The following is a 27149-nucleotide window of genomic DNA, read 5'->3' as shown; positions in this document are numbered from 1 at the left end:
GGCATGGCTCTTCCTGCTTCCTCCTCCCGGGGCCCCCTATTGGACAGGGCCCATGGGCTTGAGACCAGTCAAGCCCAATGGTAAGTCCAGCCCTGCGTGGGGTGGGACGCTCGGTCGGGTTCACGGAGCTCGCAGCGGGCACGCGTGGGCACAATGGCGCTTCCTTAAAGGAGATGTATATATACATCCTTCTGCCCAGGAGTGCCATTGTGTCGACATAAATGTGAGTGCAGTGGTCGGGAAGCTGGTAACTTAGCTAAATGAATGTTCAAAGTATCAGAACCAGATATCTTATAGCTCAAGCCAGGTAATCTCTACTGATCCCAGCGCCCAATGTTATCCAAAAATTAAATAAATTAGATAGTGTAGTAGTGAGCAGCTGTTATAAACCAAAATGCACTAAAATGCACTAAAAAACAAATATACCTCATTCATCAATCATCAATCCAGCGCTATAGCGCTGTTAATATTTTATTCTATCAGTCTTAGGATTGATGAATGAGGTATATTTGTTTTTTAGCTAAATGCATATCGTACTAAAGAAACTAAACTGCCTCATTGAATAGCATTACTGCTGATGACACAACCATTATTTTGCGTTACAAAGGCACAGTATTAAAAGCAAAACTGTTACTGAATTGAAGACGTTTCTGATATTCCCGCCAGGTTATGTCATTTGACAGCAGAGTTTTGTGTAATGATAATAACAGAACTCCTTTGCCCGCCCCGTGCGCTGATTGGCCGTCTACCGCGCATGCGCGCCTCTACTCCAAAACAACAGCTGAGAGCTTTGCTCATGTCGCGTGACGTCACTCTCCCTGCGACGGAAGCTACGCAGCTAGTACACACTCCGCTGTCATGAAGTTTTCGTGTGAGTTCTGCCGGCTGTCCTGTACCTCACCCAGGTCGCTGTGCCAGCATGTGGCCGGCCACAAGCACAGGGCGGTCATGTTGCTGGTGTCACCGGAAAAGCAGGAGCAATATGAACGTGTGCAGTACTTTGTGGATACTTATTTAAAGGCTTTTCCCGTCCTGGGCCTGGACTGTGTGATGGAGGAGCAGGTGGGATCCTCTTACCACTACACCTGCACGCTGTGTAACAGATTGTGTGACTGGCAGGAGATGGTGGCTCATGTCACAGACATAGGACACATGGATCTCTATGTCAGGAAGCATCACAGTGGGTGGAAAACCACATGCACCGACCTCACAAAGGAGGAGGAGAACGCCCTGCTGATGAAAGTAGCCCAAACTATCTTCACCAAGGTCGGCCATGGAAAAATCCGTGTTAAGGATTCAAATGCCAGTAACCTAGATGTGGTAGCTGTCCCGTCCCCCATAGAAGGCATTAAGAATAATTGCCCTCTGCCTTCCACAGGTAATGATTTACAGACGGAGCACACGAAGGAGAGACTGCCGCGGCAGAAGAAGCGGTTGCATGTAAACATGATAAAAACTAAGTTTCAAACGTATACCTGTTTACCCTGCAACATAACCTGTTACTCACCTGTGGATATGTCTCAACACGTCCTCGGCAACAAGCATAAATCATACCTGCACTCGCCCCAGGAGCGAGATGATGCAAACCGCTTGAGTTCCTTCCTAAATGTCCACATGAAGAAAGACCCTGTTGTGGGCCTGGAATATGTCATGGAGGTAAAGCAGGGCTCATTGTACAAATTCTCTTGCCAGCTGTGTGGCGTGGTGCATGTCGACTTGATGAAAATAGTCGCCCATATCACGGATTCAAACCACATTGAGCGCTATGCTTGGAAACACTATGGTGACCTGTTTCCCCCTCTTGTTCCCGGCGTCCGTCCAATTGCCCGTGCAAAAGTCCTGAGAGATATTTCTGTAAGGATCATAAAACTGCAGAAAAAAAACCGCAAAAAAATAAAAAATACCACTGTTGGTGGCCTGACTGAGTCTGCTTTGTTCCCAGTGAGTGACAGTAAAACAAGGAAATCTGTGGAGGACACGTTGCCAACCACACCTGAGGGAGACAATAAAACAAAGACAGCCTTTGAGGACACTCTACCATCCAAACGTGAGGGTGACCGTAAAACAAGGAAAGCCTTCGAGGACACTCTACCATACAAACGTGAAAGTAGAAGCTCTCACTTAAAATTGAGACCATTATCATATCAGGAGAAAGGTTTGGATGAGAGCCATGAAAGCCACCGCTACAGTAAGAGGCCCAAAGTATCTAAAAGTGATGACCCACCTTTGGCCAAGAGGAGCAGGCTTTCCCCTGAGGGTGACTGGGATGCCTTGCCTTCAAGACCGCACATTTCAAAGCATAGGAGCTCACACTATGAGAGCCAGGCCATTAGAATGGATTGTACAACAGCCATGCAGGAATTGGAGTTCAGAACAAATGAAGAATTTTTTAATTATGTATCTAATTTTGTGATCTCTAATGATGAAGATGCTGTCTTTATCCGAACAATTACCCAGAACTGCATTAGGGCTATGACAAACTTTAAGGTAGAAGAGGCAGAGAGGCAGAAGACCACTTATCACTCAGAGACTCCATTGGCGCACACAAGCAGGACTGCCCAAGAGATCCCAGGTATTTTAGAAAATAAAACGGGGTCACATTCTTGGGGTTCTGAAACGACTTTGCCCAAAGACACCTCAAATCCTCCCTCAGAATCCATGCCTAAAAACGAGGTAACTGACTTCTTCTTCAGCAGCATTAAAAACATGGATGAGTCCGATGTGGTTGGTGTTTTCCAGAAAATTGCTACCACAAATCCTGAATTTCAAGGAATGGACATACCTACTGTTATAAGATTCTTAAAGGATTCTGGCAGATTAAAGAAGCCTTGATGCTGTGAAAATATATTGTGTTCTTTACTGCTGTTTTGTTTTTCTTGATTTGGTAGGTCTCTTTCTCTTTTTTTCTCGCGCTCTCTTTTTCTTGTCCCCCCCCCCCCTTTTTTATACTACCACACATTCTATAGGGAGCAGGGCTTTTTTTTTTTTTTTTTTTCAGAAAAAAGGTGCAGGAACTCGCCCTCTCTGTCAAACTCCCTGCCCCAACCACACCCAAACTCTGCCCCGACCACGCCCAAACCTGCAGCTCACCTCTCATCACACATCTCCCCACAGTTCACCTCTCATCGCACATCTCCCCACAGTTTACCTCTCATCGCACATCTCCCCACAGTTTACCTCTCATCGCACATCTCCCCACAGTTTACCTCTCATTACAAATTGCCCACACACACACTTTCTCAGCTCCCCTCTCTGAACAAATTCCCCCAAGCTCTCCTCTGTGTACAATGTTCTCCCCTCTACTAAACACATGGGCCCAGATTCAGAAAGCAATTGCGCCCGTGTAACCATAGGTTACACGGCGCAATTGCTGACTTGCTCCGGTGTAACGAGTGCTCCTGATTCAGGAACCTCGTTACACCGACTGCAGCCTAAAATCTGCGCGGCATAAGGCACTTATGCCTCGCAGATTTTAGGCTGCATTCTTGCGGGGGGCGCTAGGGGGCGCTCCCATTGTGATCAGCGTGTAGTACGGAGTTTCCGTACGGCAACTTTAGCGCAAGGCTGCCCTTTCTAATAGCAGGGGCAGCCAATGCTAAAGTATAGCCGGCCTTCCCGCGCCGTGAAATTTGAATTTCACGGCGTTTTTCGTAAGTGCTTCGTGAATGGCACTGGACGCCATTCACGTTCACTTTGAAGCAAATGACGTCCTTGCGACGTCATTTGCCGCAATGCACGTCGGGAAAGTTTCCCGACGGAGCATGCGCTGTACGCTCGGCACAGGAGCGCGCCTAATTTAAATGATTCCCGCCCCCGGCGGGATCATTTAACTTGCGCGCGTTTACGCCGGGCAAATTTGCCGGCGCGCCCTCGCAGTTCACGGAGCTACGTTCCGGTGCGTTCCGGCAGAAAACAAAACCCTGATAGGGATTTATGGGGTGGCACCTCCTTATAGATGTTTTTATTTAATGCTCCTAAATGCCTTGGGATCCTCCAAACTCAGCTTTCAGCTCTGTGTTTGACACTTTAAAGTACACATTCTACTGGGAGGTATGGAGATTTATGGGGTAGCACCTCTTAGAGGCTTTTAGTATGTTGGGTTTTTAGGTGTTAAAGCGGGAGTTCTCCCATAAATGTTTTTTTTTACTTCGATTCCCTTAGATGGATGCTCGTTGTGTCTAGGGGAATCGGCTAGTTGTTTTAAAACCCGAGCAGTACTTACCGTTGTAGAGGGCGATCTTCTCCACCACTTCCGGGTATGGGTCTTCGGGACTGGGCGTTCCTTCTTGATTGACAGTCTTCCGACAGGCTTCCGACGGTCGCATCCATCGCGTCACGAGTAGCCAAAAGAAGCCGAACGTTGGTGCAGCTCTATACTGCGCCTGTGCACCGACGTTCGGCTACTTTCGGAAAATCGTGACGCGATGGATGCGACCATCGGAAGACTGTCAATCAAGAAGGAATGCCCAGTCCCGCAGCCCATACCCGGAAGTGGCGGAGAAGATCGCTCTCTAAAAAGGTAAGTACAGGTTCGATTTTAAAACAACTACTCGATTCCCCTAGACACAACGAGCATCACTCTAAGGCCGGGTACACACGAACAAACATGTACGGTGAAAGCGGTCCGTCGGACCGTTTTCACCGTACATGTCTGCCAGAGGGCTTCTGTACGATGGTTGTACACACCATCGTACAGAAGTCCGCGCGTAAACAATACGCGGGGCGTGTCCGCGGTGTCGCCGCGACAATGACGCAGCGACGTGGGCGGCCCGCCTTTAAAATGCTTCCACGCATGCGTCGAAGTCATTCGACGCATGCGAGGGACGGCGGGCGCCTGGACATGTACGGTAGGTCTGTACTGACGACCGTACATGTCCGAGCGGGCAGGATTCCAGCGGACGGTTTTAAAACACGTCCAGGAATATTTGCCCGCTGGGAAAAGGCCCGGCGGGCAAATGTTTGCTGGAATTCGGCCCGCTCGCGCCCACACACGACCGAACATGTATGCTGAAACTGGCCCGCGGACCAGTTTCAGCATACATGTTTGGTCGTGTGTACGGGGCCTTAGGGTAAAAACAGCATTTTAGCGGTGAACCTCCGCTTTAAGCACTAATACATTTACGTTAATTTATCCATAAATTGTATCACGGGAGTGCATCCGCAAGCTAACCCACTTGGGAGACTTGTGGGGAGGAGCCGAAACAGCCGCCGAGGGACCCCAGAAGACGAGGATCGGGGCCACCGTGCAAAACGAGCTGCACAGTGGAGGTAAGTATGTTATGTCTATAATTTAAAAAAAAAAAACCTTTACAACCCCTTTAACCTTAAAAATCTCGATATTTAAAAATTTCTATAGGTTACCAGTTTTGAGTTAGAGGAGGTCTAATGCTAGAATTATTGCTCTCACTCTAACAATCGCGGCCATACCACACGTGTGGTATGAACATTGTCTTCATATGCGGGCGCGACTTGCGTATTCCTTTTGCTTCTGTGCACAAACTCGGCGGGACAGGGCTCTTTAACCTCTTTACCACCGCGCTATAGACAAAACACGTCTACAGCGCGGTCGAGTTGTTCTGGGAGGACGTCCCTGGGACGTCCTCCCAGAATCCTCCTCTCGCGCGCCCCCTGGGTCTAGAAGACCCGGCGCATCACGGATCGCGGTAAATTGCCGCTGATAGCAGCCGTTTACCACGTGATCGCTCCGTCAAATGACGGAGCGATCACTTGTAAACAAACCGGCGTTATGTGATGACGCCGGTTCCTCCCTCCCTTCTCTGTACCGATCGGTACAGTGTGAGAGGAGAGGGGGGCGGAAGCAGCAGCTGCTGTGGGCTGGATCTGTGACAAATGCAGTCACAGATCCAGCCATCCATCCCTCCCTGTGCAATCCTCTGCAATACCCCCAATCCTCTGCAATACCACCAATACTCTGCAATACCCCCAATACTCCCATACTCTGCAATACCCCCATACTCTGCAATACCCCCAATACTCCCATACTCTGCAATACTCCCATACTCTGCAATACCCCCATACTCTGCAATACCCCCAATACTCTGCAATACCCCCCATACTCTGCAATACCCCCAATACTCTGCAATACCTCAATACTCTGCAATTCCCTGCAATACTCCAATACGTCGCCTATGGGGATTTTTAAGTAGCGAAGTTCGGCGCCATTCCACGAGTGTGTGCAATTTTGAAGGGTGACATGTTAGGTATCTATTTACTCAGCGTAACTTCATCTTTCATATTATGAAAAAACATTGGGCTAACTTTACTGTTTTTTTTTTTTTTTTTAAGCACAGCACAAAAACGTTTTTTTTTTTTTAAAACAAGCGTTCAAAAAATTGCTGCGAAAATACTGTGCGAGATAAAAAGTTGTAATGGCCTCCATTGTATTCTCTAGGGTCTTTGCTAAAAAGACACATATAATGTTTTGGGGTTCTATGTAATTTTCTAGCAAATAAATGATGATTTTTACATGTAGGAGAGAAATGTCAGAATTGGCCTGGGTGCTCCAGAACGCCTGATGGTGCTCCCTGCATGTTGGGCCTCTGTATGTGGCCATGCTGTGTAAAAGTCTCACACATGTGGTATCGCCATACTCAGGAGGAATAGGAATAGCAGAATGTGTTTTGGGGTTTAATTTGTGGCATGCATATGCTGTGTGTGAGAAATAACCTGGTAATATGACATTTTTTTTTTATTTTTAAAACCCAGAGGTGATCAAATACCACCAAAAGAAAGCTTTATTTGTGGGGGAAAAAAGGGCAACAATTTCAGACGGGTACAATGTTGTATGACTGAGTAATTGTCATTCAAATTGTGAGAGCACCGAAAGCTGAAAATTGGTCTGGTTAGGAAGGGGGTTTAAGTGCCCAGTGGTCAAGTGGTTAAAAAAAAGGCTTATTTATTTAACTTTTTATTTTTACACTGTCCTTTTAAAAAAAAAATTTGGGTCACTTTTATTCCTATTACAAGGAATGTATATACCCCTTGTAATAGAAAAAAAAGCATTACAGGACCTCTTAAATGTGAGATCTGGGGTCAAAAAGACCTCAGATCTCTTATTCACACTAAAATGTAATAGAATCAAAAAAATTCCCCATTAGAATCATTGGGCGGAGGTGACGGACGTCGCTTTTGCCATCCGATTGTGTGGAGCTGAGTGGGGGCCATCTTTCCCTCTGTGAGGGATCCAGCCTTTGAGGGAAAAGGACCCAATCGTCTCCGCCGCTACCAACAGCCCCGGTAAGCAGTGGAGATGACCGGAGGGGGGCCCTTTCTCGCCACTGATAAAAGTGATTTCCCAGCGAATCCGCTGCTGAGACCACTTTTATCTGAAAGCGGACTGCCTTCTGAAGCAGAGGATACCGGGGTTTCCTCTTCAGACAGCCGATGTACAACTGCGGCAGGTGGTCTGTAAGCAGTTAAAGGAGCAGAATACATTTTTTGGGGGGTTAACAAATGCTTTAAATTGATACTTAACACACCGGGCCAGATTCAGGTAGAAGTGCGGCGGCGTTACGTATCGTAGATACGTTACACCGCCGCAAGTTTTCATCGCAAGTGCCTGATTCACAAAGCACTTGCGATGAAAACTACGCCCGCGGCCTCCGGTGTAAGCCCGCGTAATTTAAATGGGCGTGTGCCATTTGAATTAGGCGCGCTCCCGCGCCGGACCTACTGCGCATGCTCCGTTTCGTAACTCCCGCCGTGCTTTGCACGAAGTGACGTCATTTTTTCGAACGAAGACGTGCGTAGCGTACTTCCGTATTCCCGGACGTCTAACGCGAACGACGTTGATTTTTAAATTTCGACGCGGGAACGACGGCCATACTTTATATAGCAATACGTTTGCTGTGTAAAGTTAAGGCACCCAAAACGACGACTAACTTTGCGACGGGAAACTAGACTAGCGGCGACGTAGCGAACGCGAAAAACCGCCGTGGATCGCCGTAACTCCTAATTTGCATACCCGACGCTGGTTTACGACGCAAACTCCCCCCAGCGGCGGCCGCGGTACTGCATCCTAAGATCCGACAGTGTAAAACAATTACACCTGTCGGATCTTAGGGATATCTATGCGTAACTGATTCTATGAATCAGGCGCATAGATACTCTGAGAGATACGACGGAGTATCTGAGATACTCCGTCGTATCTCCGCTGTGAATCTGGCCCACACACTGTTTAATTTACTGTCAGCAAATCCCAGCCAATGATTCACAGCCGAGACCTGCTGATCGGCTGTGTGCAATACACTACAGAGATCAGTGCATTCCATCAAATATAGATCACTTGATTGCGACAAGTTCCACCACCAGGCTCCACCTCTACTAGTTACGCCACCTCTCATGTGGCTTCATCTGGAGGAAATCATATACACTATATTGTCAAAAGTATTGGGACGCCTACCTTTACACACACATGAACTTTAATAGCATCCCAGTCTTAGTCCGTAGGGTTCAATATTGAGTTAGCCCACCTTTTGGCACACAAGGTTTAGGAGTGTGTCTATGGGAATTTTTTATCATTCTTCCAGAAGTACATTTTTTGAGGTCATGTCAAATTTTGCGGGCAGGTGACCTCAAAAATCTATTTTCCAAAAAGGTTGGGCACCACTGCTGTATACCATCTGTGTACAGAACACCTCCAGGTAGCCGTATTAAGTTGCATTTTCAGAATATGACAGAGCTGCAGATTGAAAAGACAAGGTCATTTTTAATAACATCCAATTACAATATGACTTGTGTGTCGCAATAATACACGCTATATTATTTTTTCTTTATTTCCTTCCCCCCCCCTGAAAGTGGAGTTACCCTTTAACTTAGCTAAATGCATATTGTACTATACTGCCTCATTGAATAGCATTACTGCTGATGACACATCCATTATTTTGCGTTACAAAGGCACAATATTAAAGGGGTTGTAAAGGTAAATGTTTGAAAAAAACATCCGACAATACTGCCCCCCAGAGCCCCCGTTTTACCTACCTGAGCCCTCGAAAGTCCCGCGCTCGCCCCCGTCATCCTCCTTGTTACTGAGCCTGACAGTTAATTGGCTACACTGGATGGATTACAAGCAGCGCAGCCATAGGCTCACGCTGCTGTCAATCACATCCAATGACACGGTGCGCCGGGGGCCGGGCCGAGTGATACAGAGACTGGCAATAGCCGCCGGTGTATTGTCACATTCTGCTCCCTATCTCAGAATGCTACGGAAGTCACGTGGCGGCCAACTGCGCATGCGCGATGCGTTCCAACCGCTTGTGCGATGCGTTCCACAGGATTTACATACATATACAAAGTAAAACAGCATTTTGTTCATTTTACAATACATAATATATGCAACTGTGACAGAGCAAAAACCCAATAAAAGTATACTGGAACAACCATACTGTCAGAGTGCATTAACCTGTGGTGCAATGCTGGGACTTGTAGTGCCTTTCCAGAGCAACCTGTGGTGCAATGCTGTGACTTGTAGTGCCTATCCAGAGCAACCTGTGGTGCAATGCTGTGACTTGTAGTGCCCATCCAGAGCAACCTGTGGTGCAATGCTGTGACTTGTAGTGCCCATCCAGAGCAACCTGTGGTGCAATGCTGTGACTTGTAGTGCCCATCCAGAGCAACCTGTGGTGCAATGCTGTGACTTGTAGTGCCTATCCAGAGCAACCTGTGGTGCAATGCTTGCTGACAGTTGTAGTGCCTATCCAGAGCAACCTGCTGTGCAATGCTGGGACTTGTAGTGCCTATCCAGAGCAACCTGTGGTGCAATGCTGGGACTTGTAGTGCCTATCCAGAGAAACCTGTGGTGCAATGCTGGGACTTGTAGTGCCTATCCAGACCAACCTGCTGTGCAATGCTGGGACTTGTAGTGCCCATTTAGACTAACCTGCTGTGCAATGCTGGAAATTGTAGTGCCTATCCAGAGCAACCTGTGGTGCAACGCTAGGACTTGTTGTGCCTATCCAGACCAACCTGCTGTGCAATGCTGGGACTTGTAGTGCCTATCCAGAGCAACCTGTGGTGCAATGCTGTGACTTGTAGTGCCCATCCAGAGCAACCTGTGGTGCAATGCTGTGACTTGTAGTGTCTATCCAGACCAACCTGTGGTGCAATGTTGGGACTTGTAGTGCCTATCCAGACCAACCTGCTGTGCAATGCTGGGACTTGTAGTGCCCATCCAGAGCAACCTCGGACCTATGTGGAAATCAGACCACGTCACTTCCAGTGCTCCTCCGTCATTAGCACAGCTAATCACGGGTCCAATGCGCATGCGCCGTGCATCATAGACTTAGGTGGGCGGAGGCGGAGCAAGATTCTTAATGATATTATCGGCAGCACCGCCTCCAGCCCCGTCCCTAACACACAATAGCCTGCTCTGTAGAAGGGGGGCATGCCCCTTGTAAATCAATGGTCCCGAGGTCGAGAAAAAATATAGAGCCGCCCCGCCCCAAGCCTGCTCTGCTGAAGGGGGGGCGGGCCCCGTTTATATCAATGGCAGGTCCAGGAAAATATAGAACTTTGCCTGTGGGAGCAAAATACATACACAGGAGATCAAGGAAAATTCTATAGCAGTGTCTGTAACAGTGGCGGCTGGTGCTCAAAAATTTGGGGGAGCAATTGCAGTTTCACTGTGCCTGTCAAATGTAGCCATTGTTCCCATCATACGCAGCCAGTGTGCCCACCATATGCAGCCACTTGTGTCCGTCATATGCAGCCAGTGTGCCCACCATATGCAGCCACTTGTGCCCTTCATACGCAGCAATTGTGCCCACCATATGCAGCCACTTGTGCCCGTCGTACGCAGCCAGTGTGCCCACTATTTGCAGCCACTTGTGCCCGTCATACACAGCCACTTGTGCCAATCAAATGGAGCCACTTGTGCCCATCATATGCAGCCACTTCTGCCCATCAAATGCAGTCATGCGCATCCCCCGGCTGTCACTTCACTAATCCCAAAGAAAAGAAGGAGAGAGAACCTGGGTGGTTGACAGAGAAGGAGTGGGCCCCTGGCTGTTTGAAGGAGAAGGAGATGAGCCCCAGTGTTGGCCAAAATTGGAAGAGCTGATCCTTGGGTGGTTGGAGGAGGAGAGAGTGCCACCCTTCTCCCCTTAGGATGGGGACAGACATCCTTCTCTCCCCAGAGGTAGGGGACACCATTCTCTCCCCCGGAGGACGAGGACACCATTCTCTCCCCAGAGGTAGGGGACACCATTCTCTCCCCCGGAGGATGAGGACACCCTTCTCTCCCCCGGAGGACGAGGACACCCTTCTCTCCCCTGAAGGTCGAGGACACCATTCTCTCCCCCGGAGGACGGGGACACCATTCTCTCCCCCGAGGACGAGGACACCCTTCTCTCCCCAGAGGACGAGGACACCCTTCTCTCCCCAGAGGTAGGGGACACCATTCTCTCCCCCGAGGACGAGGACACCCTTCTCTCCCCAGAGGTAGGGGACACCATTCTCTCCCCCGGAGGACGAGGACACCATTCTCTCCCCCGGAGGACGGGGACACCATTCTCTCCCCCGGGGGACGGGGACACCATTCTCTCCCCCGGAGGACGGGGACACCATTCTCTCCCCGGAGGTAGGGGACACCATTCTCTCCCCCGGAGGACGAGGACACCATTCTCTCCCCCGGAGGACGAGGACACCATTCTCTCCCCCGGAGCACGAGGACACCATTCTCTCCTCCGGAGGACGAGGACACCATTCTCTCCCACGGAGGACGAGGACACCATTCTCTCCCACGGAGGACGAGCACACCATTCTCTCCCCCGGAGGACGAGCACACCATTCTCTCCCCCGGAGGACGGGGACACCATTCTCTCCCCTGGAGGACGGGGACACCATTCTCTCCCCCGGAGGACGGGGACACCATTTTCTCCCCCGGAGGACGAGGACACCAGGGCTGGACTCGGACAAAAATTTTGCCCTGGACTTCATCCACTTTGATAGGTCTCTCCCATGGCGGCTGGACAAGACCCGCCCCCCCCCCCCCCCCAGCCGGCCAACACCGATGGCCATCCAAGCCCCCCCTCCCCCTTCACTAGCCATTAGCCGTTCTACTTTATTAGAGTAGAACGTTTGGTGCTGGTACTCTTATAGGCAGTACCAGTGCGGAAGCTAGACATTATTTCACCCGGGGCAAAGAATCAGTTCGTTGCCCCCCCTAATGGGAAAAGATTAGGCAGAAGTGAGAAACTCCCAGGCCATAGCTGTTGAGTCAGCTGGTTGTCCCCTCCCCCATGCTCCTTCTGGTCTCCTGGTCTCCCACATGCTCCTCTGTCCCCCTCCCTGCTCCTCTGGTCCTCCCCCTGCTTCTCTGTTCCCCCACATGCTTTTCTATCCCCCCCATGCTCCTCTTACCCTCATGCTTCTCTGGTCCCCCCTGTGCTCCACTGATTCCCCCCCCTGCTTCTCTGTTCCTCTCCTGCGCCTCTATCCCCCATCCCTCATGATGCTCTGGTTCCCCACAGGGCTCACCTCCTCTCCCTGTCCAGCCCTGGTGTCCTCGGGGGAGAGAATGGTGTCCCCGTCCTCCGGGGGAGAGAATGGTGTCCCCTACCTCTGGGGAGAGAATGGTGTTCCCGTCCTCCGTGGGAGAGAATGGTGTCCCCTACATCTAAGGAGAGAAAGGTGTCCTCATCCTCGGGGGAGAGAATGGTGTCCCCGTCCTCTGGGAGAGAGAATGGTGTCCCTTACATCTGGGGAGAGAATGGTGTCCTCGTCCTTGGGGGAGAGAATGGTGTCCCCGTCCTCCAGGTGAGAGAATGGTGTCCTTGTCCTCTGGGGGAGAGAATGGTGTCCTCGTCCTCCGGGGGAGAGAATGGTGTCCCCTACATCTGGGGAGAGAATGGTGTCCTCGTCCTCCGGGGGAGAGAATGGGTTCCCTGTCCTCTGGGGGAGAGAATGGGTTCCCTGTCCTCTGGGGGAGAGAATGGTGTCCTCGTCCTCCGGGGGAGAGAATGGTGTCCCCGTCCTCCAGGGGGGAGAATGGTGTCCCATACATCTGGGGAGAGAAGGGTGTCCTCGGGGTAGAGAATGGTGTCCCCGTCCTCCGGGGGAGAGAATGGTGTCCTCGTCCTCTGGGGGAGAGAATGGTGTCCTCGTCCTCCGGGGGAGAGAATGGTGTCCCCTACATCTGGAGAGAGAATGGTGTCCTCATCCTCGGGGGAGAGAATGGTGTCCCCGTCCCCCAGGGGAGAGAATGGTGTCCTCGTCCTCTGGGGGAGAGAATGGTGTCCTCGTCCTCCGGGGGAGAGAATGGTGTCCTCGTCCTCCGGGGTAGAGAATGGTGTCCCCTACATCTGGGGAGAGAATGGTTTTCCCATCCTCCGGGGGAGAGAATGGTGTGCCCTACATCTGGAGAGAGAAGGGTGTCCTCGGGGGAGAGAAGGGTGTCCTCGGGGGAGAGAATGGTGTCCCCGTCCTCCAGGGGGGAGAATGGTGTCCCCGTCCTCCGGGGGAAAGAATGGTGTCCCCTACCTCTGGGGAGAGAAGGGTGTCCTCGTCCTCGGGGGAGAGAAGGGTGTCCCCGTCCTCTGGGGGAGAGAAGGGTGTCCCCGTCCTCTGGGGGAGAGAAGGGTGTCCTTGTCCTCGGGGGAGAGAATGGTGTCCCCGTCCTCCGGGGGATAGAATGGTGTCCCCGTTCTCCGGGGGATAGACTGGTGTCCCCGTCCCCCGGGGGAGAGAATGGTGTCCTCGTCCTCCGGGGGAGAGAATGGTGTCCCCTACCTCTGGGGAGAGAAGGGTGTCCTCGTCCTCGGGGGAGAGAATGGTGTCCCCGTCCTCCGGGGGAGAGAATGGTGTCCTCGTCCTTCGGGGGAGAGAATGGTGTCCTCGTCCTCCGGGGGAGAGAAGGGTGTCCTCGTCCTCCGGGGGAGAGAAGGGTGTCCTCGTCCTCCGGGGGAGAGAATGGTGTCCCCTACCTCTGGGGAGAGAAAGGTGTCCTCGTCCTCCGGGGGAGAGAATGGTGTCCCCTACCTCTGGGGAGAGAAGGATGTCTGTCCCCATCCTAAGGGGAGAAGGGTGGCACTCTCTCCTCCTCCAACCACCCAAGGATCAGCTCTTTCAATTTTGGCCAACACTGGGGCCCATCTCCTTCTCCTTCAAACAGCCAGGGGCCCACTCCTTCTCTGTCAACCACCCAGGTTCTCTCTCCTTCTTTTGTTTGGGATTAGTGAAGTGACAGCCGGGGGATGCGCCTGACTGCATTTGATGGGCAGAAGTGGCTGCATATGATGGGCACAAGTGGCTCCATTTGATTGGCACAAGTGGCTGTGTATGACGGGCACAAGTGGCTGCAAATAGTGGGCACACTGGCTGCGTACGACGGGCACAAGTGGCTGCATATGGTGGGCACAATTGCTGCGTATGAAGGGCACAAGTGGCTGCATATGGTGGGCACACTGGCTGCATATGACGGACACAAGTGGCTGCATATGGTGGGCACACTGGCTGCGTATGATGGGAACAATGGCTACATTTGACAGGCACAGTGAAACTGCAATTGCTCCCCCAAATTTTTGAGCACCAGCCGCCACTGTTACAGACACTGCTATAGAATTTTCCTTGACCTCCTGTGTATGTATTTTGCTCCCACAGGCAAAGTTCTATATTTTCCTGGACCTGCCATTGATATAAACGGGGCCCGCCCCCCCTTCAGCAGAGCAGGCTTGGAACTGGGCGGCTCTATATTTTTTCTCGACCTCTGGACCATTGATTTACAAGGGGCACGCCCCCCTTCTCCAGAGCAGGCTATTGTGTGTTAGGGACGGGGCTGGAGGCGGTGCTGCCGATAATATCATTAAGAATCTTGCTCCGCCTCCGCCCACCCACCCGAGTTTATGATTTTCCCAAACTGTCTGCGCATGCGCAGTGGACCCGTGATCAGCTGTGCTAATGACGGAGGAGCACTGGAAGTGACGTGGTCTGATTTCCACATAGGTCCGAAATTGCTCTGGATAGGCACTACAAGTCCCAGCATTGCACCACAGGTTGCTCTGGATAGGCACTACAAGTCACAGCATTGCACCACAGGTTGCTCTGGATGGGCACTACAAGTCCCAGCATTGCACTGCAGGTTGCTCTGGATGGGCACTACAAGTCTCAGCAAGCATTGCACCATAGGTTGCTCTGGATAGGCACTACAAGTCACAGCATTGCACCACAGGTTGCTCTGGATAGGCACTACAAGTCACAGCATTGCACCACAGGTTGCTCTGGATGGGCACTACAAGTCCCAGCATTGCACTGCAGGTTGCTCTGGATGGGCACTACAAGTCTCAGCAAGCATTGCACCATAGGTTTCTCTGGATAGGCACTACAAGTCACAGCATTGCACCACAGGTTGCTCTGGATAGGCACTACAAGTCACAGCATTGCACCACAGGTTGCTCTGGATAGGCACTACAAGTCCCAGCATTTCACCACAGGTTGCTCTGGATAGGCACTACAAATCACAGCATTGCACCGCAGGTTACTCTGGATGGGCACTACAAGTCCCAGCATTGCACCGCAGGTTACTCTGGATGGGCACTACAAGTCCCAGCATTGCACCGCAGGTTGCTCTGGATAGGCACTACAAGTCCCAGCATTGCACCGCAGGTTGCTCTTGATGGGCACTACAAGTCCCAGCATTGCACCACAGGTTAATGCACTCTGACAGTATGGTTGTTCCAGTATACTTTTATTGGGTTTTTGCTCTGTCACAGTAGCATATATTATGTATTTGAAAATAAACAAAATGCTGTTTTACTTTGTATATGTATGTATATAGGGCAAGTAATGCACATAGGGGAGGTAATCCCCTCCCTGAGCCCCGGTTAACGCTCTCTGTATCATTATATGTGTATCTGTATGTGTCTCTCTGTGGAACGCATTGCACTTGCGGTTGGAACGCATCGCGCATGCGCAGTTGGCCGCAACGTGACTTCCGTAGCATTCTGCGATAGGGAGCAGAATGTGACAATACACCGGCTGTATCAAGGGAGCGCGCCCGCAGGAACTCAACACCATGTGAGCTCGCTCACTCGCATGAAGGTGTAGAGTTCTTGCGGGGAGGAGCCGAGACAGCCAGAAGATGCGGTTCGGGGACACTCTGTGCTAAACGAGCTGCACAGTGGAGGTAAGTATAACATGTTTGTTATTTAAAAAAAAAAAATTAACTTTACAACCCCTTTAACCACTTTACTACCGGCCACGTCAATTGACGGCGGCACGATAATCCTGTTTCTCTGGGAGGCGAGCCACTAGGGGGCGCGCCTGCGCACCCACCACGTTACTGGGAACCTGATGTCCGCCGGGCGCCCGCGATTGCCCAGTAACTGAGCAGCACCGTGGATCTCTGTGTGTAAACACAGATCCACGTCCTGTCAGGGAGAGGAGACCGATGCTGTGTCCCTTTTACATAGGGACACAGATCGGTCACCTCCCCTAGTCAGTCCCATCCCCCTACAGTTAGAGTCACTCACTAGGGTAAACATTAACCCCTTGATCGCCCCCTAGTGGTTAACCCCTTCCCTGCCAGTCACATTTACACAGTAATCAGTGCATATTTATAGCACTGTTCGCTTTATAAATGTGAATGGTCCCAAAATAGTGTCAAAAGTGTCCGCCGCAATATGGCAGTCACGATAAAAATCACTGATCGCCGCCATTACTAGTAAAAAAAAAAAAAATGCTATAAATCTATCCCCTATTTTGTAGTCGCTATAACTTTTGCGCAAACCAATCAATATATGCTTATTGTGATTTTTTTATACCAAAAATATGTAGAATACGTATCAGCTAAAACTGAGGAAAAAAATTAGTTTTTTTTATATATTTTTGGGGATATTTATTATACCAAAAAGTAAAAAATATTGTTTTTTTTTTTTTCAAAATTGTCGCTCTTCTTTTGTTTATAGTGAAAAAAATAAAAACTGCAGAGGTGATCAAATACCACCAATGGAAAGCTCTATGTGTGGGGAAAAAATTATACAAATTTCATTTGGGTAAAGTGTTGCATGACCGCGCAATTGTCATTCATATTGTGACAGCGCTGAAGGCTGAAAAATGGCTTGGGCAGGAAGGGGGTGAAAGTGCCCAGTATTGAGGTGGTTAAAAGGCAAAACTGTTACTGAATCCGGTAGAAGACGTTTCTGATATTCCCGCCAGTTTATGTCATTTGGACAGCAGAGTTTTGTGTAATAATAATAACAGAACTCCCTGAAACGTGCACGCGCCCAATCTCCCCGCCCACTGCGCGCGCGTCTTCTACCCCCAACGTCTCCTTTCCCCGCCCCGTGCGCTTGATTGGCCTCTACTCCGGAACACCCTAGCTGAGAACTCTGCTCATGCCGCGTGACGTCACTCCGCCTGCGACGGAAGCGACGCCTCTAGTACACACACCGCTGTCATGTTTAGGGTGTCGTGTGCGTTCTGTGAGGTGTCCTGTCCCTCACCCAGGTCGCTGTGCCAGCATGTGGCCGGCCAGAAGCACAGGGCGGTCATGTCGCTGGTGTCACCGGAAAAGCAGGAGCAATATGAACGTGTGCAGTACTTTGTGGACACTTATTTAAAGGCTTATCCCGTCCTGGGCCTGGACTGTGTGGTGGAGGAGCAGGTGGGATCCTCTTACCACTACACCTGCACGCTGTGTAACAAATCGTGTGGGTGGCAGGAGATGGTGGGTCATGTCACAGGCATAGGACACACGAAACTCTATGTCAGGAAGCATCACAGGAAGATGAAAACCAAATGCACCGACCTCACAAAGGAGGAGGAGAATGCCCTGCTGATGAAAGTAGCCCAAACCATCTGCACCAAGTTCGGCCATGGAAAAATCTGCGTTAAGGATTCAAATGCCAGTAACCCAGATGTGGTAGCTGTCCCGTCCCCCATAGAAGACATTAAGAATAATTGCCCTCTGCCTTCCACAGGTAATGGTTTACAGACGGAGCACACGAAGGAGAGACTGCCGTTGGATTCTGTACCGCAGGAGAAGGGGTCGCATGTAAAGACAATAAAAGCTAAGTTTCAGGGGTATACCTGTTTCCACTGCAAAATAACCTGTTCCTCAGCTTTGACTCTGTGTCAACACATCATCGGCAGCAAGCATAAACAAAAACTGCGCTCACCCCGGGAGCGAGATGATGCAAAGCGCTTGAGTTCCTTCCTAAATGTCCACATGAAGGAAGACCCCGTTGTGGGCCTGGAATATGTCATGGAGATAAAGCAGGGCTCATTGTACAAATTCTCTTGCCGGCTGTGTGGCGTGCTGCATGTCGACTTGATGAAAATAGTCGGCCATATCACGGATTTAAACCACATTGAGCGCTATGCTTGGAAACACTATGGTGACATGTTTCCCCCTGTTGTTCCCGGCATCCGTAAAATTGCCTGTGCAAAAGTCCTGAGAGATATTTCTGTAAGGATCATAAAACGACAGAAAAAAAAACGCAAAAAAATTCAAGTAATAAATACCACTGTTGGTGGCCTGACTGAGTCTGCTTTGTTCCCAGTGAGTGACAGTAAAACAAGGAAATCTGTGGAGGACAGGTTACCATCCAAACCTGAGGGTGATCGTAAAACAAGGAAAGCCTTCGAGGACACTCTACCATCCAAACACAAAAGTAGAAGTTCTCACTCAAAATGGAAACCTTCATCATATCGGGAGAAAGGTTTGGATGAGAGTCATGAAAGCTACCGCTACAGTAAAATGCCCAAAGTATCTAAAAGTGATAACCCACCTTTGGCCAAGAGGCGCAGGCTTTCCCCTGAGGGTGACTGGGATTCCTTGCCTTCAAGATCGCACATTTCAAAGCATAGGAGCTCTCACTATGAGAGCCAGGCCATTAGAATGGATTGTACAACAGCCGTGCAGGAATTGGAGTTCAGAACAAATGAAGAATTTTTTAATTATTTATCTAATTTTGTGATCTCTAATGATGAAGATGCTGTCTTTATCCGGACGATTACCCAGAACTGCATTAGGGCTATCACAAACTTTTAGGTAGAAGAGGCAGAAGACCACTTATCACTCAGAGACTCCATTGGCGCACACAAGCAGGACTACCCAAGAGATCCCAGATATTTTAGAAAATAAAACCGAGTCACATTCTTGGGGTTCTGAAATGAATTTGCTCAAAGACACCTCAAATCCCCCCTCAGAATCCATGCCTAAAAACGAGGTAACCGACTTCTTTTTTAGCAGCATTAAAAACATGGATGAGTCCGAGGTGGTTGGTGTTTTCCAGAAAATTGCTACCACAAATCCTGAATTTCAAGGAATGGACATCCCTACTGTTATGAGATTCTTGAAGGATTCTGGGAGATTAAACAAGCCTTGATGCTGTGAAAATACATTGTGTTCTTTACTGCTGTTTTGTTTGTTTCTTGAAGAGGTTCCAGACAGAATAACTTGGATAATATATTATTTGGCAGGTTCTTGCCAGTTTTTGTTCTCTCTTTCTTTCTCTCCCCATGATAGTTGTTTTTCATACTATTTCCTGTAAAGATTCACAATACCGTAGTATAAATTGAAGACTATATTTTTCAAAGGGTGTTGTAAAAGTGTTCAACTTTAAAAAAAAAAAAAAAAAAACATTTTAGAATGGGGAAGGCTTAGAACACCTGTCAGGGTTTTGCTGATTTTCAGAGCTCCATTGGCAATACTTTCTTTGCTTTTTGCTACAGTGATAATGGTTTCACCACACCAGTCAGAAAGTGAAGAAAAATGTGCATGTTTCCCTTTTTTTTTTTATGCTAAATACATACCTTTTGATTCCCCCCAGGCCCCCACCCAAACCCAGCTTTCAGCTCTATAGTTGAAATGATACTACTGCATTCTATAGGGATTCATGAGATGGCACCTCCTTTATAGTGATGTTTTTATTTGTAATGCTCCTAAGTGCCAGTAGAGGAAGTGCGCTGTGCAGAAAACTTCCTCTACTGGCTTCAGTATTAAATGACAGGCAGGAGAGGGCTGCCAGAGGTTCCGGAACGCAGTTCCGTTGCGTTCCGGCAGGAAAAAAAACCTGATAGGGATTTATGGGGTGGCACCTCCTTATAGATATTTTTAGTTAAAATGCCTTGGGATCCTCCAAACTCAGCTTTCAGCTTTGTGTTTTAAACTTTAAAGTACACATTCTGCTGGGAGGTATGAAGATTTATGGGGTGGCACCTCTTGGAGGTTTTTAGCACAGGGCTCGACAAAATCCACACGCCAGGTCGCAATTGCGACAAAAAATTGTGACCTGGCGCCCGCCGGTAGTTGAGGCCTCGGCTTTGCGGCCTCAATTACCAGTCGTCGCGGGCCCGCCAAGCGCGGCGAGGGAGGTAGGGGCGCACGGAGGCACAGTGTGCGCGGCGGGCCCGCCACGGCCTGTAATTGAGGCCGCGGCCTTGTGAAGTGCCAAGCTTCCTTCTGTGACCTGCGCCATCTGGTGGTGGCCGTTGGCATTACAAGTAAAACAGCATGTGTAATGTGTAATTTTTCACTGCCATCTCCTTCCCTCTAATTGGAACCCCCAAACATTTATATATATTTTTTATTCTAACACCCTAGAGAAAAAAATGGCGATCGTTGCAATACTTTCTGTCACGCCGTATTTGCGCAGCGGCCTTACAAGCGCACTTTTTTTAATTAAAAAATAAGACAACAGTAAAGTTATCCCAATTTTTTTTTTATATTGTGAAAGATAATGTTACGCCGAGTAAATTGATACCCAACATGTCACGCTTCAAAATTGTGTCTGCTCGTGGAATACCGACAAACTTTTACCCTTTAAAATCTCCATAGGCGACGTTTAAAAAATTCTACAGGTTGCATGTTTTGAGTTACAAAGGAGGTCTAGAGCTAGAATTATTGTTCTCGCTCTAACGATCGCGGCGATACCTCACATGTGTGGTTTGAATACCGTTTACATATGCGGGCGCTACTCTGTGTTTGTTTCTGCGCGCAAGCTCATCGGGACGGGGCGCGTTTTCTGGCTCCTAACTTGTTTTAGCTGGCTCCTAGATTCCAAGCAAATTTGTCAAACCCTGCTTTAACATGTTAGGTACTAATACATTTACTTTAATTTATCCATATGTTAAATAAAACTTCTAAAAATGCTAGTTGCTTGGCTGTAATTTCAATTCCCTTTTCCCCCAATATTTGCAGATACACTGTCCTCATACAATATTTCTGATTTTCCAATCTGCTTGTTTTTCAGGGTAAAAGACTCAAACTTACTAAAACTAGAAGCCAGGCAATTAGTAATTTCAGATAGCGTTCTGCAGTGGCAGCTCCCATATTTCTCTCAGCACAGGTTTATTAAAGTAAAGTATATCTAAAGCTACAAACCTTTTTTATTAGGTAGGTTTAAACATCTATTTATTTATTTATTTATTTATTTTTTTATCTGATTTTCACTTACTGCCCTGTAGAGGTAACCGGAAATGAAAGGAAAGTTAAAAGGAAATCCTGTCTTGTCGTGTCTATTAACAGGCTAATTTCTGCAGTAATGTCATTAAAGCCTAGTACACACTATCAGGGTTCTCCTTTTGTTAAACCAAAAAAAAACCTGACCGCTTAGGTCGGAGCCACTGTACTAGCAATCCAATGTTAGTACAGCGGTGTCCTCTGCTGAGCTGTTGTGTGCTGAAAGGGGGACCTGTTCGGCTGCTGGTTTTCCAGCATGCTCGTCCTACAGAAGCTGGCCACAGGGGCCAAATGTTGACCACCTGTAGGTTCCACATTTAAAGGAGTTCTCTGACCTAAAACTTTTAACCCCCGCTGTGCCCGGGCTGTAAAACTATACAAAATAAACTTTCACTTACCTGCCTACGATCCCCCGTTGTTCCGATATCGCCGTCCCGTTCTCCGGTCCCGGTCTCTTCCGCTTCCTGTGTGTCGGTGACTCATAGTGCGCTCAGCCTATCAGCGGCCGCGACGGGACATTGCTGTGGCCGCTGATAGGCTGAGCGCACTATGAGTCACCGACACACAGGAAGCGGAAGAGACCAGGACCGGAGAACGGGACGGCGATATCGGAACAACGGGGGATCGTAGGCAGGTAAGTGAAAGTTTATTTTGTATAGTTTTACAGCCCGGGCACAGCGGGGGTTAAAAGTTTTAGGTCAGAGATCTCTTTTAATGTTGACCACTCTTTTTTTTTTTTTTTTTTTATTGAATCGGCTGATGTCCCCAGACATTTGGCCCGTGTGTACTAGGCTTTAGGCTAGGTTCACTATTATAAGGGTTGGGAATGTGTGCAAAATTGTGCGCTGTCCTGAAACGGACAAACACGCTGCCCTTTAGCAGATGCATGGCGGTTGCCATTAATTAATAGCACCTTTCTCACTTGTAGGACTGCCCATTATAATAATTTGGCTTTGACACATATGACGCACGGGAACACACTAAAAACACATGTGGCTCCTATGTGTGAACCTAGCCTAAATGTTAATAATCCCCCCCCCCCCCTCATGCATCTGATAATGCTTGTGTTTTTTGTGGTGATGCCATTATGGCTAGGTGCACATCTATGCATGTTGGGAATGTGCACAGAATTTTCATTCCCAACAAGCACAGAAATGTGCTGTTCTTTAGCAGATGTGTGGCGGTGCCGTTAAATTTTTTTAATGGAACATCAACACATCTACTAACACACACACACTTTCATGCATACCAAAGCACCATGCTGTTGTGTATTTTTGGAAATGGGTCAGGGGCTGCAGAACATAGATATTAATGTGTTGCCATACGCAACACATGGGAATGCGTTCAGTCTCATTTGTAGATATGAACCAAGCTTAAATGTTAATGGCACCCCCATGTATGTGCTAATTCATGTGTTTTTAAGGCAGTTCAATTCAGCCTAAGTTCACATCTTAAAGTGTGTTGGAAATATGCACATAATTGTGCACCTTGTGGTTTGGTGCATTTCTGGAGGGTAGTGTCGTAAATCCTGTGGAACGCATTGCACTTGCGGTTGGAACGCATCGCGCATGCGCAGTTGGCCGCCACGTGACTTCCATAGCATTCTGCGACCCAAAAAGATGCAAAAATACATTTTTGATCAATATTTGTAAAAAATTATAACATGCACAAGTGATCCTGAACAATCACTTGTGCATGTTATAATTTTTTACAAATATTGATCAAAAATTTATTTTTGCATCTTTTTGGGACATTCTCTTTACCATTATTTTCACAGAAGCACTGCACTATGCACTTTTAATGGATGAAGCAATTTTTGGATTATCACTGATTTGAAGCTTATTATCACGTGCTATTTTTTACCTTTATATTTATTTATTTATGGTTAATCTTATGGTGTAAATAATAACATTGTGCACTATCTGGGCACATTTGTTTACCTGTTATACTAGGTATTTATTATTGACCACTCTCTATACCCTCCACATATCTTTATGTTGGGTGGTATTCTTGGTTTACATGCAGAGTGGAACATATTTGGACCAACATCTAGTGGCGGATTGACCCTAGTCATTTATTTCGTTTTTGTGGAGATTTTTTTATCATTAGGAATTGTCATTTTGCAAGCGCCATAACACCCACCCCTTTATGATAAAAATCACTGATCGCCACCATTACTAGTAAAAAAAAAAAAATGCTATAAATCTATCCCCTATTTTGTAGTCGCTATAACTTTTGCGCAAACCAATCAATATATGCTTATTGTGATTTTTTTTATACCAAAAATATGTAGAAGAATACGTATCAGCCAAAACTGAGGACATTTTTTTTTTTTATATATATATATATTTTTGGGAATATTTATTAGGGTTGTCCCGATAGCGATACTAGTATCGGTATCGGGACCGATTCCGAGTATTTGCGGGAGTACTCGTACTCCCGCAAATACCCCCGATACCAAAATAGAATACTCCCCCCCCGCCGCCATTCGCCGCATCCCCGATGCCGCCGACTGTGTAATACGCGGCGGGAACATTACAGCTTTGAATAGCTGTAATGATTCGCACCGCGCATAGACACTCCCCCTTGCTCGGGTGAACTGTCCAATCCCGAGCGAGGGGTAGTGTCTATACGCAGCACGGCGTCAATCATTACAGCGATTCAAAGCTGTAATGTAATTCAAAGTCGGCGGCAGCGGGGATGCAGGTAAGCGGGACATGGCTGGATGGGGGGAGACAATGGCTGGATGGGGGGGATACATGGCTGCATGGGGGGAGACAATGGCTGGATGGGGGGGAGACAATGGCTGGATGAGGGGATACATGGTTGCATGGGGGAGACAATGGCTGGATGGGGGGATACATGGCTGCATGGGGGGAAGCAATGGCTGGATGGGGGGAGACAATGGCTGCATGGGGGGAGACAATGGCTGGATGGGGGGGATACATGGCTGCATGGGGGGAGACAATGGCTGGATGGGGGGATACATGGCTGCATGGGGGGACATGGCTGCATTTGTGGGGGGACATGGCTGCATTTGGGGACACATTTAAAAAAAAGTATCGGTATCGGCGACTACTTGAAAAAAAGTATCGGTACTCGTACTCAGTCCTAAAAAAGTGGTATCGGGACAACCCTAATATTTATTATACCAAAAAGTAAAAAATATTGTTTTTTGTTTTTTTTTCAGAATTGTCACTCTTCTTTTGTTTCTAGCGAAAAAAATAAAAACTGCAGAGGTGATCAAATACCACCAATGGAAAGCTCTATGTGTGGGGAAAAAAATATACAAATTTAATTTGGGTAAAGTGTTGCATGACCGCGCAATTGTCATTCAAATTGTGACAGCGCTGAAGGCTGAAAAATGGCTTGGGCAGGAAGGGGGTGAAAGTGCCCAGTATTGAGGTGGTTAAAAGGCAAAACTGTTACTGAATCCGGTAGAAGACGTTTCTGATATTCCCGCCAGTTTATGTCATTTGGACAGCAGAGTTTTGTGTAATAATAATAACAGAACTCCCTGAAACGTGCACGCGCCCAATCTCCCCGCCCACTGCGCGCGCGTCTTCTACCCCCAACGTCTCCTTTCCCCGCCCCGTGCGCTTGATTGGCCTCTACTCCGGAACACCCTAGCTGAGAACTCTGCTCATGCCGCGTGACGTCACTCTGCCTGCGACGGAAGCGACGCCTCTAGTACACACACCGCTGTCATGTTGAAGGTGTCGTGTGCGTTCTGTGAGGTGTCCTGTACCTCACCCAGGTCGCTGTGCCAGCATGTGGCCGGCCAGAAGCACAGGGCGGTCATGTCGCTGGTGTCACCGGAAAAGCAGGAGCAATATGAACGTGTGCAGTACTTTGTGGACACTTATTTAAAGGCTTATCCCGTCCTGGGCCTGGACTGTGTGATGGAGGAGCAGGTGGGATCCTCTTACCACTACACCTGCACGCTGTGTAACAGATTGTGTGACTGGCAGGAGATGGTGGGTCATGTCACAGACATAGGACACATGGATCTCTATGTCAGGAAGCATCACAGTGGGTGGAAAACCAAATGCACCGACCTCACAAAGGAGGAGGAGAATGCCCGGCTGATGAAAGTAGCCCAAACCATCTGCACCAAGTTCGGCCATGGAAAAATCCGCGTTAAGGATTCAAATGCCAGTAACCCAGATGTGGTAGCTGTCCCGTCCCCCATAGAAGGCATTAAGAATAATTGCCCTCTGCCTTCCACAGGTAATGATTTACAGACGGAGCACACGAAGGAGAGACTGCCGTGGGATTCTGTACCGCAGGAGAAGGGGTCGTATGTAAAGACAATAAAAGCTAAGTTTCAGGGGTATACCTGTTTCCCCTGCAAAATAAACTGTTCCTCAGCTTTGACTCTGTGTCATCACATCATCGGCAACAAGCATAAAAAAAAACTGCGCTCACCCCGGGAGCGAGATGATGCAAAGCGTTTGAGTTCCTTCCTAAATGTTTACCCAAAGAATTACCCCATTGTGGGCCTGGAATATGTCATGGAGGTAAAGCAGGGCTCATTGTACAAATTCTCTTGCCAGCTGTGTGGCGTGGTGGATGTCGACTTGATAAAAATAGTCAGCCATATCACGGATTTAAACCACATTGAATGTTATGCTCTGAAACACTATAGTCACATGTGTTCCCCTCTTGTTCCCAGCCTCAATCCAAATGCCCGTGGAAAAGCCCTGAGAAAAATTGCTGCAACGATCTCAAGACTGCAGGGGCGCAAAGAAATTCAAGTAAAAAGTACCAGTGTCGGTGGCCTGACTGAGTCTGCTTTGTTCCCAGGGGGTGATGGTAAAACAAAGAAAGCTGCGGAGGACACAATACCATCCAAACCTAAGGGTGACCGTAAAACAAGGAAAGCCTTTGAGGACACTCTACCATCTAAACGTAAGGGTGATCGTAAAAAAACAAGGAAAGCCGTCAAGGACACACTACCATCTAAACACAAAAGTAGAAGTTCTCACTCAAAATGGAGACCATTATCATATCGGGAGAAAGGTTTGGATGAGAGTCATGAAAGCTACCGCTACAGTAAGAGGCCCAAAGTATCTAAAAGTGATGACCCACCTTTGGCCAAGAGGCGCAGGCTTTCCCCTGAGGGTGACTGGGATTCCTTGCCTTCAAGATCGCACATTTCAAAGCATAGGAGCTCACACTATGAGAGCCAGGCCATTAGAATGGATTGTACAACAGCCATGCAGGATTTCGAGTTCAGAACAAATGAAGAATTTTTTAATTATGTATCTAATTTTGTGATCTCTAATGATGAAGATGCTGTCTTTATCCGGACGATTACCCAGAACTGCATTAGGGCTATGACAAACTTTCAGGTAGAAGAGGCAGAGTGGCAGAAGACCACTTATCACTCAGAGACTCCATTGGCGCACACAAGCAGGACTACCCAAGAGATCCCAGATATTTTAGAAAATAAAACCGAGTCACATTCATGGGGTTCTGAAATGACTTTGCTCAAAGACACCTCAAATCCCCCCTCAGAATCCATGACTAAAAACGAGGTAACCGACTTCTTTTTCAGCAGCATTAAAAACATGGATGAGTCTGAGGTGGTTGGTGTTTTCCAGAAAATTGCTACCACAAATCCTGAATTTCAAGGAATGGACATCCCTTCTGTTATGAGATTCTTGAAGGATTCTGGGAGATTAAACAAGCCTTGATGCTGTGAAAATACATTGTGTTCTTTACTGCT

At 48.4% G+C, this 27149-nt stretch overlaps 1 protein-coding gene across 4 annotated transcripts; it reads left to right on the top strand.

The window, feature by feature from the left end:
* The first annotated feature begins 791 nt into the window (after positions 1-791).
* LOC120937841 lies at positions 792-27149 on the top strand. Of its 4 annotated transcripts, XM_040351354.1 has the most exons (3): positions 792-1378; positions 17934-18223; positions 25939-27149. In XM_040351354.1, the coding sequence occupies exons 1-3, from the start codon at positions 859-861 to the stop codon at positions 27115-27117; spliced, it is 1989 nt and encodes a 662-aa protein (XP_040207288.1). In that variant the 5' UTR covers positions 792-858; the 3' UTR covers positions 27118-27149. The 4 variants fall into 4 exon arrangements, with proteins under 4 accessions (XP_040207288.1, XP_040207287.1, XP_040207289.1 ...); XM_040351353.1 differs by lacking the exon at positions 17934-18223 and having other exon boundaries at positions 793-1407; positions 25678-27149; XM_040351355.1 differs by lacking the exons at positions 17934-18223; positions 25939-27149 and adding an exon at positions 19016-19756 and having other exon boundaries at positions 793-2504.

The sequence above is a fragment of the Rana temporaria genome, chromosome 4, assembly GCF_905171775.1.
Source record: "Rana temporaria chromosome 4, aRanTem1.1, whole genome shotgun sequence".
In the NCBI taxonomy this organism is placed as follows: Eukaryota; Metazoa; Chordata; class Amphibia; order Anura; family Ranidae; genus Rana; species Rana temporaria.
This window is presented reverse-complemented; position numbering and strand designations above follow the sequence as displayed.

Excerpts from the sequence above, each read along its gene's own strand:
- LOC120937841 (XM_040351352.1), top strand. The coding sequence starts at position 17,411 with ATGTTTAGGGTGTCGTGTGCGTTCTGTGAGGTGTCCTGTCCCTCACCC. Across the intron at positions 18,224-25,938 it reads GCCTGGAATATGTCATGGAG|GTAAAGCAGGGCTCATTGTA; the intron begins ATAAAGCAGGGC and ends TATGTCATGGAG.